The sequence below is a fragment of the Harpia harpyja genome, chromosome 5 (genome assembly GCF_026419915.1).
Source record: "Harpia harpyja isolate bHarHar1 chromosome 5, bHarHar1 primary haplotype, whole genome shotgun sequence".
NCBI lineage: Eukaryota > Metazoa > Chordata > Aves > Accipitriformes > Accipitridae > Harpia > Harpia harpyja.
The window spans coordinates 79422713-79436901 of NC_068944.1; the positions used below are offsets into that span (position 1 = coordinate 79422713).

The 14189-nt window shown below is 68.9% G+C and overlaps 1 protein-coding gene across 2 annotated transcripts in view; it reads left to right on the forward strand.

Moving 5' to 3' along the window:
* LOC128142162 (microtubule-actin cross-linking factor 1, isoforms 6/7-like) overlaps nucleotides 1–10635 on the forward strand; it is a 36631-nt gene extending 25996 nt beyond the window's left edge. For both annotated transcript variants that reach the window (XM_052787963.1, XM_052787964.1), the window contains 21 exons: nucleotides 564–761; nucleotides 845–973; nucleotides 1242–1412; nucleotides 1517–1672; nucleotides 1959–2165; nucleotides 2397–2516; nucleotides 2878–3047; nucleotides 3374–3533; nucleotides 3834–4031; nucleotides 4563–4688; nucleotides 5023–5166; nucleotides 6295–6483; nucleotides 6755–6869; nucleotides 6959–7125; nucleotides 7582–7744; nucleotides 7979–8133; nucleotides 8218–8292; nucleotides 8714–8831; nucleotides 9083–9270; nucleotides 9352–9472; nucleotides 9686–10635. In XM_052787963.1, coding sequence (XP_052643923.1) covers nucleotides 564–761; nucleotides 845–973; nucleotides 1242–1412; nucleotides 1517–1672; nucleotides 1959–2165; nucleotides 2397–2516; nucleotides 2878–3047; nucleotides 3374–3533; nucleotides 3834–4031; nucleotides 4563–4688; nucleotides 5023–5166; nucleotides 6295–6483; nucleotides 6755–6869; nucleotides 6959–7125; nucleotides 7582–7744; nucleotides 7979–8133; nucleotides 8218–8292; nucleotides 8714–8831; nucleotides 9083–9270; nucleotides 9352–9472; nucleotides 9686–9732 — 3117 coding nt within the window. In that variant the 3' untranslated portion in view covers nucleotides 9733–10635. The remainder of the gene's footprint in view (nucleotides 1–563; nucleotides 762–844; nucleotides 974–1241; nucleotides 1413–1516; nucleotides 1673–1958; nucleotides 2166–2396; nucleotides 2517–2877; nucleotides 3048–3373; nucleotides 3534–3833; nucleotides 4032–4562; nucleotides 4689–5022; nucleotides 5167–6294; nucleotides 6484–6754; nucleotides 6870–6958; nucleotides 7126–7581; nucleotides 7745–7978; nucleotides 8134–8217; nucleotides 8293–8713; nucleotides 8832–9082; nucleotides 9271–9351; nucleotides 9473–9685) is intronic.
* The last annotated feature ends 3554 nt before the right edge of the window (nucleotides 10636–14189 follow it).

Sequence of the window (14189 nt, forward strand, 5' to 3'; positions counted from 1 at the left end):
GGTGACGGCAGCCAGGTTGGGCAGGCTGCGGCTTGGGGTGGGTGGCGTGAGAACGCGTCCCCTCCCGTGGTGACAGCATGGAAGGAATGAGCTGTTTCCACGCCTGCCGGGAGGCAGCCGAGGCCATGGCCAGCCCGGAGCTGCTTGTCCTTGCCTGGGCACGCTCACGCTGTGTCTGATGCAGGCGAGGTGCTGTGAGGTGCGGGCCGGCCCCGCGGCTGGGGGGGCCGTGCAACAACAGGTGACCCTGGCCTCTTCTGTGCCCCGTCCCAGCAACCTCCCTGCCACGAAGTGGCAAATTTGGTGCCTCACACCTGCCCTGTGCCACTCTGAAGCCAAAAGCCAGGGTGCCGGCTCTAGGGTATCCCTGGGTGCCATCCTCCCCTGGCATGGCACTCCCCGGACCCCAGCCCTGCAGGGCTGCCGGTGCCACAGTGGCACTGACATGGGCAGCAAAGGTGGCCTGGGTGCCCGGGGCGAGGGGCTTTGCACCACGTAGCTGGCTCGGGATGCGGTGCGCTCCGGCCGGGGTGCCGTCTGCGACCGCGGTTCTCCGTCCCTAGGTGCTGAGGAACGACGTGATGTCCCATGCCCGCACAGTGCAGTCCGTCAACGAGGCCGGGCAGGGCTTGCTGCTCTCCAGCCTGGGGGAGAGCGTGGAGGGGCTCCAGCGCAGCCTGCAGCAGCTCAACCAGCGCTGGGACCTGGTGCAGAGTGAGACCGAGAGCCGCCAGCTGGAGCTGGAGAACAACCTCAGCCAGGTACGGGGCACCGCGCGCCGGAGCTGCCCGCCACGGTGCTGCCCGCTGGCATGGGCAGCGCTGAGCCCCCGCGCCGTCCCCAGGTGCAGGACATCACGCTGGAGATCACGGAGCTGCTGCAGTGGCTGGAGCAGGTGGAGCTGCAGCTCTTCTTTTCCAAGCCAGCATGGGGCCACCCGGACACCACCAAAGAGAAGCTCACCGCGCACCTGGTGAGCACCGGGGCTCTGCCGGCCTCCCCCTGCTGCAGGGCTGTCCCTGAGCATCCCTTGGGGGGTGTGCGTGTACCCCAAATCCACCCCTCTCTGCACTGAGATGCTGGGACCCTTCTCGTCTCCCCGACCGGGCAGACACCTCCTGCACCCCTCCTCTGCCCCCTCCAGCTCCCCTGGGACAGAGTGGGAGCCCTCCCCGTCCCCGTCCCTGTCTCCATCTCCCTGCGGGGCAGTGACGCCGGGGGTCCCCACGGCCTCTCGGCAGGAGCTATGCAAGGAGATGGAGTCCAAGCAGGAGGCGTACAGCAGCGTGCGGGAGCGGCTGCAGCGGCTGCTGGCCTCCTGCCACGCCGGCCGGCCCTGCAGCACCGAGCACAGCCTCCGCATCCTGGAGCAGAAGTGGGAGAGCGTCCACGCCGAGGCCCAGGAGAGGAAGGTGCGCGGGGCAGGGGCGTCCTGCCTGCCCAGGGGTCCCGACCCTGCCCTGGCTTTGGGGGCTGCGGGTGCCCGTCGCCGTCAGTGCCTCCGCTCTGCCCACAGGAACGCCTGGCCGAGGGGCTGACGGTCACCACCGAGTTTCACGGCACCGTGCAGGAGCTGCTGCGCTGGGTGGCTCACGCGGAGGAGCTCCTCGGCTCCCCCGCGCCGCCCAGCTTCGTCCTGGACACCGTCACCGCGCAGATCCAGGAGCACAAGGCAAGTGCGGGCTGAGCCGGCGTGGCCCCCTCCCGCCTGCCACCCAGGTGTGCCCTGACGCCGGGGCGGATTCCATGGGGCTGGGGTCTGCCCGGAGGGGGTCCCGTGTGGCACCGGCAGCGGCACCGGTAGGGGAAATCTCCCCTGGGCTGCCAGCGGGACGTCTCTCCCTGCAGCAGCGGAGCGAGTTGGCTCTGCACCCCGTCCGGGTGCGGGCTGCGCTCGGAGGCTCTGCTCCTGCCCCGGGGTTGTCCGTGTGCTCCTAGCCGCCTCCGCTCTCCTGCAGGCCCTGGTGAAGGAGGCGAATGCCCACGAGGAAAAGCTCAGCGGCCTGGAGGCTGTCGCGTCTCGCTTGAAAGACTTCAGCAGGAAGCAGGACGGTGCCGTCATCCAGAACCTGGTGCTGACGGCCAGGGAGCGGCTGAGCAAGGTGCTGCAGCGGACGTCGGAGCGAGGAGCGGCGCTGGAGGAGGCCCGCAAGCGCACCAAGCAGGTACTCGGCCGCGGTGCCGGGGGACGCGGGTCCTGCGAGGAGCTGTGCCGGTGCAGGGGCCGTGCGGCTCCGGCACGGGGACCACGCAGCACTGGCCCACGGTTTGCGCTGCGGTGGTGCGCGGGCCGTGCAGCTCTGTTGTGTGGCTGCTGTGGCTCTCATCGCCTGGGTCGCCCTGGCCCCTGCTTCGTGCACGAGGCTCCCCCCACGCACCCCTCCCCTCCGTTTCAGTTCAGCGAGTCCCGGCGGCTGCTCCTGGACTGGATGGATGAGGTGGAGCAGAGCCTGGAGGTGCCGCAGGACACTGCTACGAGCCAGGAGGAGATCAAGTGCCAGCTGGCTGAGCACAAGGTGGGGGGCCTGCCCCGCTCCCCAGCCCTGTGGAGAGGGAGGGGGGGTCCCAGCAGGGGCGGCTGCCCAGCCATGGGCAGTGGGGAGCAGATCTGGGGGCTGTGGGGCGGCAGGGGAGGGGGCTTCCCAGCGGGACAGCAGTGCGCCGATGCACTCGGTGCCGCGGCAGTCGGATGCCTTTCCAGGGCCGTCTCTGTAAAGCGAGGAGACCTGGGGCAGGGGAGCCCCCGGCCGAGGGGCATTGGCCCCCCAAGCTGCCCGGCGGCACTCGGGGAGGCAGGAGTCTCCCCCCAGCCCACCTGCCCTGGGGCCGGCACCCACGTCCCGGGGGTCCGGGTGGGCTCACCCCCTCTGCCCACAGGCTTTCCAGAAGGTGCTGCGCTCGAAGCGGCCGGTGTACGAGGCCACGCTGCGGAGCGGGCGGGCGCTGCGGGAGAGAGCCCGGCTCCCCGAGGACCTGCAGCCGCTGGAGGAGCTGCTGGGGGAGCTGAAGGAGCGCTGGGATGCGCTGTGCAGCCGGGCTGTGGAGAGGTGAGGCAGGACAGGATGGGATACGATGGGATGGGGTGGGACGGGATGGGATGCCTGTGCTCTGCTTGCCATGCGGGTCCCAGGCGGGGAGCATGGCATAGCCCTTCCTCCCTGGGCATCCCGCTCCCTGCTTCGGGACCCCCTGCCCCAGCTCCAGTGGGCTCTGGCCCCTGGGGGTGCAGCCAGGATCCGTCCCCAGCCACAGGCAAGCCCAGGCACTTAACAGCTGCGCTGCTGGGTTGCCCATGGGGCGGCCGTTCGCTGCACCACAGGGCTGAGCCCCGGCACCTGGGCACCGCTGGCATTGCCTGCACCCTTCCTTGCAGGCAGCACAAACTGGAGGAGAACCTGCTCTTCTCGGGCAAGTTCACGGACGCGCTGCAGGCCCTCATGGACTGGCTGTACCGGGCTGAGCCGCAGCTCAGCGAGGACGTGCCTGTCGGAGGGGACCGGGACCTGGTCGGTGACCTCATGGACAAGCACAAGGTGGGTGTCCCCAGCCCCGCGTTGGCCCCTGGGGAGCCCTGGGCTCCGCACCAGCCCTGCCCACCCTCCGTCCCAGGGCAGGACACCAGCCAGGCGCAGGATGGGGCTTTGCCCACCGGAGCAGCCCCCGCTTTACCTAAGCCTGTGCTCCCAGTCCTTGGGGCGGTGCTGGGGCATCCCGTGTACCCCATTGCTGCAAGGGGGCCTGGGGTGCGTGGGAGCCCTGCACAGTAATGGGGGCCAGGCAGGGTGCTGGGACCCCCCAGCATCTCCCACCTGCCCCTGCCCTCTCCTGCGCAGGTCTTCCAGAAGGAGCTGGGCAAGCGAGCCAGCTGCATCAAGATGCTGAAGCGCTCGGTGCGGGACCTGACCCGCGGCAGCAGCAGTGTTGACTCCCAGTGGCTGCAGAAGCAGATGGAGGAGCTGAGCACCCGGTGGGACCTGGTCTGCAAGCTCTCCGTCTCCAAGCAGGCCCGGCTGGAAGCTGCGCTCCGGCAGGTGAGAGCCAGTCAAGCCGGGGGTGGCTGAGGGGCAGCAGCCAGCACAGGGCCTGCCCGGGCAGAAAGGTCGGGGTCTGCAGCCGGTGCATTCTCTGCAGGTGGCCGTGGGCATGTGGGGAGCCCAGGGCTGCGTGTGGCTGCGCTTCATGGGGTGCTGCGTGGGGTGCCTGGGCTCTGTGTGTGGCTGTGCTGCAGGGTGCTGTGTGGGGTGCCCGGGCGGTGGGTGGCCGTACGTTGTGGGGCTCTGTCGCAAGGTGCTGTGGCCGAGTGCCAGGCTGGCACCCTGTTGTAGGTGTGCCCGCGTGCAAGGTGCCCAGGGCAGGATTGCTGCGTGTTGCAGGGTGCCCTGCTCAATGGGGAGGGACTGATGGGGGTCGGGGGAAATTGTGTCCCAGGTGCCAAGCCGGGGTAAAGAGCACCCCCTCTCCAGTTGAGTGGGGCTGGCAGCAGCTCTCCCTTGGGGTCTGGCTGGGGGGCTCGGGGTCTGGCCGAGGTGGGTGCTGAGCAGGTCCCCGGCTATCTGTGGCAGGCGGAGGAGTTTCACACCCTGGTGCACTCCTTCCTGGGTCGCCTCTCCGAGTCGGAGAAAACCCTCAAGTACGGCGTCTTCCCCGAGGAGGAGCTGGCCGTGCAGGAGTGCCAGAACCAGCTGCAGGTCAGTGCCTGTCCCCGCCAACCCCCACCACCACCCGCCAGCCCCCACCTCCAGGGTGGCTCCATCCTTGCCCCGGGACGTCCCGTTGCTGGACGTGGGATGTTGGGCCCCATCACACCAAGACACGGGGTTTGGGGCCCTAAGCACGCTGAGGTGTGGAGATTTGGGGTCCCAAGCAGCCCATGCAAACACAGCTGTGCTCGGTGGCCGTGCTCGCTCTGCCCAGCGTCCTTCTGCCGCCTGCACACCCGGCTGGGTGGAGGCTGGACCCTGCGGCGCTGGGGGGTGCAGGGGACTGAGACCCAGCAGTACCACGGTCCGTGCCCTCCCCCAGGAGCTGATGAAGTCCCTGCAGTGCCAGCAGCTGGAGCTGGAGTGCATCACCTCGCTGGGGGAGGAGATCCTCTCCACTTGCCACCCGGACTCCGTCATCACTATCAAGTCCTGGGTCACGGTCGCCAAGAGCCGCTTCCAGGAGGTGAGCTGGGCACCCCTTCTCCATCCCTCCCTGGGTGGGGAGCAGATCTGCACCCGCGCCTGGGACGAGCACGGCTCCACGCCATTCCCACCGCTGGTGCCAATCTGGTGCAGCTCTCCTGACCGGCGCGTTGCAGGGAGCTGGGGATGCTTGGCTCCATCCTTGGCCAACGCAGAGGGTCTTGGTCTTGCCAGCGACCAGCCGGCCCTTGCTCAATTCCTCCTGCGCAGACCTGGCCTCCCGTGAGCTGCCGGGCCGCACTGCCCTGGCCGTCCCCTTGCTCCCACCGCTGCTCCCCCATCCTGGAGCCACACAGGGGGTCCCCTGGGGCCTCTGTGGTCCCACCTGGATGGTGGTGGCTCATTCCTGTGTGACGGCAGATGCCATGCAGCCCAGGCAGGGATTCCCCGGGGAGCAGTGTCCTGGGGCTCTCCACCCCAGACCCCGCTCCCGCAGCAGCTCGGAGGCTTTCTGGCATTGTGGGTTTGCAGGCGAGAGCGCTCCCGGCTCTCCCTGAACGGGTCTGACGGGTTGGGCCCATCCCTCATCTGCAAAAAGCCCTTAGTGAGCAGAGATCTTCGGTATCTGATCTGGATCTGCTCCGGGGTCCTGCTGCCCCTGGGGCTGCCTTCCTCGCCCCGCTCGCCCCAGATAGCGAGGACGCGGCACAGCCCCGCTGCGAGGGCAGCCAGCACGTCCGCACCGGCTCAGACCTGGGTACTGGTACGTTTGGCTGCTGCCCGCAGCGACGGTCCGAGGACCGGTGCTCAAAGCACCGGCGGCAGCACCCGAGAGCTGCAAAGGCCCCTCGGCACATGAGGGTCAGCGCTGTCAGCCCTGCCCCAGCTGCCCAGCAGGAACTCTCTCCTGCCCCATCGTCATGGGTGGGCCATGGAGCACCCCCGTCCCTGCTCCGCGTTCCTGCCCCGTAGTCATTACGGCTGCTGGCCGGGGATCCGTGTGCCTGCCCCATGGCAGGGATGCACCGTGGCTCCCCGTGCAGGGACTCGTTGCCCCTGAAGCAGTGGCCCCGCAGTGCCTGGTCGGGGCTGCAGACACAGGGGTCCGCAGCGGGGCAGCCGGCCCCGTGGTCCCCCCTGCCGCCAGCTCCCCTGGCCGTGCCCACAGGTGCTGAGCTGGGCCCAGCAGCAGGGCGAGCGGCTGCAGGCGCAGACCGCCAGCCTTGCGGCCGAGCGGGAGGAGATGGCCCAGCTCATCGACTGGATCACGGCCGCCGAGGAGGCACTCAGCCTGCGGGACCAGGAGCTGCTGCCGGAGGAGGCTGAGCAGCTGGAGGAGCTCAATGCCCAGCACACGGTAAGGGACCCTGCGCCCACCTCCCCACCTCGGCTTGACCCCACCGAGGACTTTTGGGTGCACCAGGCTGAGGCTGTGGGTGCAGCTCACGCATGCAGCAGTGACGCAGCAGCTTCTTTCATGCACGGCAGCAGCCACAGCCCAAGCCCACCGGGTCTGTGGCAAGGGCTGCTGATGCAGGAGGGTCGCGGGGAGCAGCAGGGCTGGTCCGTGGGTGGCTGCACTCCCGGCTTCAGCCCCCTGCCCCAGCTGTGCCGGTGCTCTGCGGCAGGTGTTCATGGAGGAGCTGAACCGCAAGCAGCCCGACGTGGAGAAGGTCACCAAGAGCTGCAAGCGGAAGCTGGCCGCGGAGCTGGGCCCGCCGGCTGCCCGCCGACTAGCCACACGTAAGACCCCCCGTTGCGCCCTGTGCCGCGTGGTGCCGTGCCCCAGGACCGCTGGCTGTGCCCTCACCGCCCGTCTCCACCGGCTGCAGGTCGTCGCAGCACGGGGAAGGCGCAGGGTGCGCCGGCGGTGCCGCTCGGGGGGCTGGAGCCCCAGACGCCCCTCATGGCCCAGCTCCTGCACCGCTGGCAGCAGCTCTGGCTTCTGGCCCTGGACCGGCAATACCGGCTGGAGACGGCCCTGCAGCGCCTGCGAGAGGTAGGGGCAGCCCCGGCGGTGCCACGGCCCCGGTGGGTGCCGGCAGCTGGTCTCGCCTTCTGCTGGCCGGAGCCCCTGGCCCTGGGTCGGATGCGGATGGGGACGGTCCCCAGGGTTGGCGGGATGGAGCAGACAGCACCCAGGAGCCTTCCCAAACCCCGTTCCTGTAGCCAGGAGTCCCTGCGCATCCTTGCGGGCAGGGGTGGGCGCACCCCCAATGGCCAAGAGCCGGCTGCTTCAGCCTGTGGCTCCCCTTTGCAACCCAGAGCCGGGGGTCCTGGGCAGAGACCCCTTTGCCAGCCTCAGCGGGGTCAGGGCTAGGAGCTGGCTGGCTGCACGGCAGCAGGGTTGAGCCCGAACGTGGGGCAAAGCGTGGTCACCCAGGCTGACGTGATGGGGGGGCTTGGGGGGGGCCTTTCCCGCCAGTGCATTAATTCCCATCTGTGCCTCTCTGAGCTGGAGGAGTTTGCTCACTTTGACTTCGGGGTCTGGAGAAAACGTTACATGCAGTGGATCAGCCAAATGAAGTCCCGTGTCCTGGATGTTTTCCGAGGCATCGACAGGGACCAGGACGGCCGCATCAGCCAGCGGGAGTTCATCGAGAGCGTCCTCTCCTCCAGTGAGTGCCTCCGGGGCTGGGGTAGGCTGGGGCTGGTGCACCCCACAGGGATTCCCTCCCCCTGAGAACTCAGGGAAGGGCAGTCCGGGGAGAGGTGGGACAGTGCTAGCAGGGATGGGGAGGGACAGGGTCTGCCAGCTGGGATACCCCTTGGAGGGGGGCCAGGGTTCGGTGCTGGTGCCAGCTGGCCTTGGCACAGGGCACGGCAGGCTGAGGGTCCGCTTCCCTCCCCAGAGTTCCCCACCAACGTCTTGGAGATGAACGCCGTGGCGAGCATCTTCGACATGAATGGCGACGGCTTCATCGACTACTACGAGTTTGTCAGCGCCCTGCACCCCAACCGGGACCCGCTGCGCCGGACCGCCGATGCCGACCAGATCCAGGACGAGGTACGGCGGGGGGAGCCGCGGTGCCTGGGGCCGGGCAGGGTGGGGGGCCCTGCCGTGGGTCTGAGCTGAGCGTGCCGTCCCCAGGTGAACAGGCAGGTGGCCCAGTGCAACTGTGCCAAGCGCTTCCAGGTGGAGCAGATCAGCGCCAACAGGTACCGGGTAAGTGCCAACCAACACCGTTACTGCCTCCTGCCCTGCTGCCGGGTCCCCAGCGGCCCCCCATGGTTCCCCACCCCATGGTCCCGGGCTTGCTCCAACACCTGTACGCAGCCTGCACCATGCAGAGGTCCTGCAGCCCCCCCGTGTGCCGTGGCTCCCTGCTCCAGATGCTTTGCAGCAGCAGGGAGAGGGCACATCCCCACGTCCCGTGGGATCCCTGGCCCCAGACGCTGCATGCTGTGGCATGGCAGGGAGGGCAGTGCTGGCGGGGACAGAGGGACTGTGAGGGACCCGACGGCCCGGTGACAGGCAGCTCTGGGCGCTGGTACCTGCGCTGGTGCCCCTCTCTGGCTCCCAGCCCTGCCAAACCGCCCCCCCCCCCCAGCCCCCCACCTTGCCCTGACACCCCTCTCTCCCGCAGTTCGGGGAGTCCCAGCAGCTGCGGATGGTGCGGATCCTGCGTAGCACCCTGATGGTGCGGGTCGGCGGGGGCTGGATCGCGCTGGACGAGTTCCTGGTGAAGAACGACCCCTGCAGAGGTGGGTATGGCTGTCCCACGCCGGGTGCCGGGCACGGGGCACCCGCAGCTCTGCGGCCAGGAGGATCTGCAGCCGGCTGGGGCTGGGAGAGCCCCGACACTGGCATGGCAGGCGTCCCTGTTCCCCGGGCAGGGTGCCCACAGGGCCGTGCGGGTTGGTGGTGCCTATACGGGATGCAGCCCACCAGCCTCCCCAGGGGGCTCGCAGGGAGCCCCAGCGCCAGCCCCGCTCACCGCCTCTGCTGTCCCCAGTGAAGGGAAGGACCAACCTGAAGATCAACGAGAAGTACCTGTCCCCAGATGCCTTCGGGGCCGCCGCGGCCAAGTGTGCGGGGAACCAGTCGGCCCCCTCCTCCAAAGTGCTGTCCCCCAGCCGCTCCAACTCCAGCCTCAGCCTCTACAGCAGCGCCTCGGCCCCCAGCAGCCCCCTGGCCAGGAAGGTAAGGGCTGGGGAGCCCCCCCAGAAGTCCTGACCTCCCCGGCGCGACGGCTGCGGGTGCTGACCCTCTCTCCCTCCCCAGTCGGTGCTGCGGAGGACGCGCTCCGGAGACCGGTGCCCCCGCTCCCGCGGCTCCCTGCTGCCCGACGGAGCTGAGCTGCAGTTCACCGCGGCCGAGGAGAGCCTGGCCGTGGCACCCCCAGGTGAGGGCTGTGCCGCTGCAGGTGGGGGGGGGTCCCCTGCCCCCCCCGGGCAGCCTGCACCCTGCCTGCCCCGCAGGGCAGGGGGGCTGGGGAAGCAGAGGGGAGCCAGAGTCGGTGGGGTGGTATGGGGCAGGGCAGTGGGGCTGTCCCCCAGCCCCAGGAGCACCGGTGCAGGGGAGCACACACCGCTCCAGCCCTTCCTTGCCCTTGCAGAGCCACCCGAAGGGTCCCCCCCGGAGCGCTGCAGCCCCTGCCGCTGAGCCCCCCCAGCCGCCCGCCCTGCACCCAGCACCCTCGGCCGGCCCCACTCAGGACTCTCCTCCCCGGCGGCCGCCCGCCCCGAGGCTGGAGGATGGCGAAGCCGTGGCCGTGCGCCCCGTGGGTCTCCGGCCCGGCGCTGCGGCCCCCCGAGCGGGCGCCCGCCTGCAAGGGCTGAGCTGTCTGTCCATCACCGATCCCGCTGGATCTGGTCCCAGCGTATATGCAAGCATCCCCTGACACACACCAAACCGCCCTCGGGCTCTGGCTGGCATGGCCCCCTGCCCCACCGCTCCGCCAGGCAGCGTGGGGGGGGGCCGAGCCCCGATGCCCCGCTCGCTCCGAGCCCCCCGGGGCAGCTGCAGGCTGCCGGGAGCGTCCCGCAGCTGTAGGGTCAGCCGGGGCTGTGGCAGCCCAGACGCCCCTGGGCTGGGCCCTACCCCTCTCCCCCCAGGCTCCTGCGCCATCATCGGGGCGGCTGCTGGTGCCCCCGGGCATTTGGCATTGCTGGTGGGGGGGGTCCCCCCGTCCTGCTGCCCGCACGCCGGTGGGAGGTAGCCGAGCTCAGTACCCGGGCACCGGGGCCCCTCGCCGGACGCAGAGCCCCGTTTCTGGTGCTAACCCTCACCCCTTGGGCTTTCGGTGTGTGTGCACAGGGCCCCAGCTACAGCTGCCCCCCACCCCCCCCACCCCGGCAGGGCTGGGGCTGCCACGGGCCGGGGGGGGTTGTCCCTCGCGCCCGTGCCCCCGTCCCACCTGCAGCACCCGCGGGCGGTGGGACCCCTGCCCTGCTGACGCATGCTCACGTCACCCCGCTAACCGGACAGCAGTAGAGCTGAATGTAACCTTGGCCGGGCACGGCCCTGCCAGCCACAATAAAGAGTAGGTTTCTTTTTCTATGAGCACCTGGGGCTTGCTGCAGTCTGTCTGTCTGCTCACCCCGCTGTTGGGGCGAGGGGCTGCCGCAGCCAGGCGCTGCGGTGCGGTGCGGCGGCGGGGTGTAGCATCACCAAAGTTGGTGCGCACACGGCTTGGCATGGTGGCCGGGCACGGCTGGGTGTGCCTCCATCTGGGTGCCGCTGGCAGAGATGCCCGGCGCCAGAACCGTGGCTGACAAGCCCCAAGGCGTTGCAGTGGGTGCCAGCAGGCAGCGAGCCCTGTTACCTCCTTTCCGAGGAAAGCATTGCTGGGATTCCTGCTGTGCCCCAGTGCCTCCGCCCTGGGGACGGGAGCCCCCACCCATGGCGGGCGGCACTGGGAGATGCCGTGTCCCCATCCCCGTGTGCTGTTGCCCTTCTGCCACCCCACAGCCGTGAGGGCACCAGGAGTGTCCACGCGGTCCCCGTGGTCTCCTGCAGCAGTGCCTCCATCCCTGTCCCACGCTGGGGCAGCTGGGGATCAGTTGGGATGGGGCATGGCTGCAGGTCGGGGTGGGATGGGGCAGCTGGAGACACTGGCGGTGTCCCCACTCCAGGAGGTTGGGACACCTCGTGTATGGGGACTGTTCCGAAGCGTCGCAGCAGCACAGCCCTTGCCCAGCACCTCCCTGCCTTAGGGAAGTCCAAGACCCCCATATACCAGGGGTCCCACATACCCCTCCCCAGCAGGGCTGGGGCTTTGCCTAGCTGCCTCCTCCCTTATCTCAGTCCTGTTGGCTGGCCGGCCATGCCTTCATAGATTTCAGTCCCATTTCTGCACTGTTGTCCCCTAAAACTGTCTCCACACTCATTTTTTTTCTGAACAAACACTTCTGCATCTGACAGCAGCCAAAGGGGGCCAGGTCTGGAAATGCATCAGGGGGCATGTCCCCTGTCCACGCACGGAGGAGCCCTGCAACTGCTCTGCGTGCGGGATGGGGTGCCTTGCTGCTGGCACTGCCAGCAGCCTCCGGAGAGCAGGGCCGAGCCCCACCGCTCTCCACGGAGCAGACCATCCGCCAACACGTCCCGGGATGGTCCGCACAGTGCTGCCGGCGCAGGCTGGGACCAAGACGAGTTGCGTTGCACATTCCTCTGCCTATGGAAATCTCATCCACCACTCCCAGCTGGAGCAACACGCCCGGCACCACCGGCACCACCAGCCTGTGTCAGCTGCATCCAGAGCCCCTGGCAATGACTCCGGTCCGGGAAGCAAAGACAACAGGCGCGGGGTGGCCAGAGTGCACACGCAAACTTTTTGCAAAACGCTTGCACAGCCTGGCAATGCAGCCTCCCCAGGGCTGGAGCCAGGGATGGGGGTGACACGATGAACAGACACACAGACCCGGAGCACGTGAATGGAGACACAGGGTCCAGGTGAGACTGCACCATCCTCAGGGTGATGTGGTGCAGAGAGGGGATGCCCTGGGAGAGCCTCCACGTCTCACAGCCCGTGCCGGGACTGGGAGAGGAGCACCACATGGCTGCAAGCACATTGCTTTGCTGCACGAGCGGCTCCCGGGGCAGCGAGCGAGCAGGCGGCAGCGGGAGAGCAGGGCTGGAGGCTCGGCCCCAGATGGGCACCATCATGGCTGGGCGCTTGGACCCACGCCACCACAGCCATGCCACCGGTGGAGCCGGGTCGCATGGGGCTCCGGTGACGTGGCGGAGCAGCCCTCCCACCAGCGGGCACCCCACGGAGCCAGCTGGCCCCCGCTGCAGGGAGCGGGAGGCAGGTGCCACCCTGTTGCCTGACCGCCCCGGTGCTTGCCCCAGCTGTGGGAACCCTGGGTGCTCCACCTGATGGGCCCACCCTGCGTGCCCCAGTCCCAGACTGGAGCCATGCACCGGCAGCAGTTGCTTCGTCCCACCTGACAGAGCCCAGCCACGCTGGGGGGGGAGTGAATGGCCATGCCTGGGGGCTGGCAGAGGGGAGCGCTCTCTCAGATGTGTGTCCCCCTCCCAAGATACCTCCCGTCCCCTCTCCGGGGGCAGAGAGGGGTGTGAGCCCCGAGGGTCCCAGCTTGCTGAGTGACCCCCAACCCATGCTGCGGTAGCTCCTGCAGCCCTGGGGTGCGGAGCCCCAGCTCCCGCAGCTCTGCTCCTGGCTTTCCTGCTCCCAGCACAGAGGTGTCCCCAGGCTGCTCTGGCTCCCGCCTGCAGGCACGGGGCTCTCCTGCCTGCGGTTTGCACCCACATCCCACGCGAAGCCTTTGCTCAGTGCCCAGGGCACGGGGCGAAATCCCACAGCCCAGAGCTCTCCAGGGCCCCCCATCCTGCCCCATGCAAAGCCACCATCCAAGCATGGGGTTGGGATGCCTGCGGGGCTGGAGGCAACGGCAGCGTGGTGATGGAGGCTGGTGGGGCCGGAGGCTTTGGTGTTGCACGGGTCAGTGTTGGCATGCCTGCTCTGCGCTCGGGCTGGGGCCAGCATACGTACAAGCACACATACGTGAGCGTGCAGAGCCACTCGCACGGCAAATGTGTGTGCACAGCTGTGCCTGTGTGTGAGCACCTGCATTCACCTGTGCAAGAGCGTTTGTGTATGTTGGCGCAGGTATCGGGCAGCAAAATCCCAGCGGGCATCTCCTGGCGCTGAGCTCAGCGTCTGGCCTGAGCCCCAGCACGGTTCGTCCCAGCCAGCGAAGGGCTGCGCTCCCGCACCGCCTCGCCCCTTCCTTGGCGCACGCCTGGAGGGACGAGGAGCACGCTGCATCGCATCCAAGCCATCCCGTATCCCGCCAGTACCACCAGCGGTGCTCGGGGACCCCAGAGCCCTTGGAGCCGTGGGGCTGGCCCAGGGCACAGCCGGGCTGGCTGGGGCAGGGGGATGGACCTCAGGGCATCCCTGGGCCTGGACTGCTGATCGCTGGGACAGATGGACACGGGACAGATGGACACGGTGCAGCAGGGAGGACGTGCAGCCTGGTGATGCCGGGCAGCGTGGGCGAGCGCAGTGGGCTGCCCCACGCCAGGGTCTGCGCTGGAGGCGTTGGAAGGGAGCCTGGCCGGCGGCAGCGCGGTTTGCAGCAGGGAGAGCGGCAGCTGCCGGGCCCCGTGACGGCAGCATGCAGTGGCAGCAGTGAGCCCCCCGTCTGGGACCCATGGCAGAGCTCTGCTGCCTCAACCCAAGCCCCTGCTGCGGCTGGTCGGGTGCAGTGTCGGCGGCCGGGCACGGCTGGCTCTGGCAGTGCACCCTGTGACGCCTGGCTCAGTGGGCTATCCTCACCGACCCACCCACATGGGGTTTCCCACTGTGAGATGACTCCTGCAACACCGAGAAACTGTGTCCCAATGCCTGCGCCTCTGGGCTTTCCCTTTCCCCGCAGCAAATGGCTGCATGGCTCCGTTGGCTCGGCAGCCGGCGCAGCAGGGGTGTCACCGAGGCTCCCGGGAGCCAGCAGCCACCTCCAGCCCGAGCCGTGGCCGCCCACGGGCAGGGGAGACGTGCCCAGGCCGGTCTGCTCCTTGTCTTTGTACGTAGCTGAGATGCTTTGGTTAAGCTGCGTACGGTTAGTTTGAGCGCATACCCAGGAATTGCA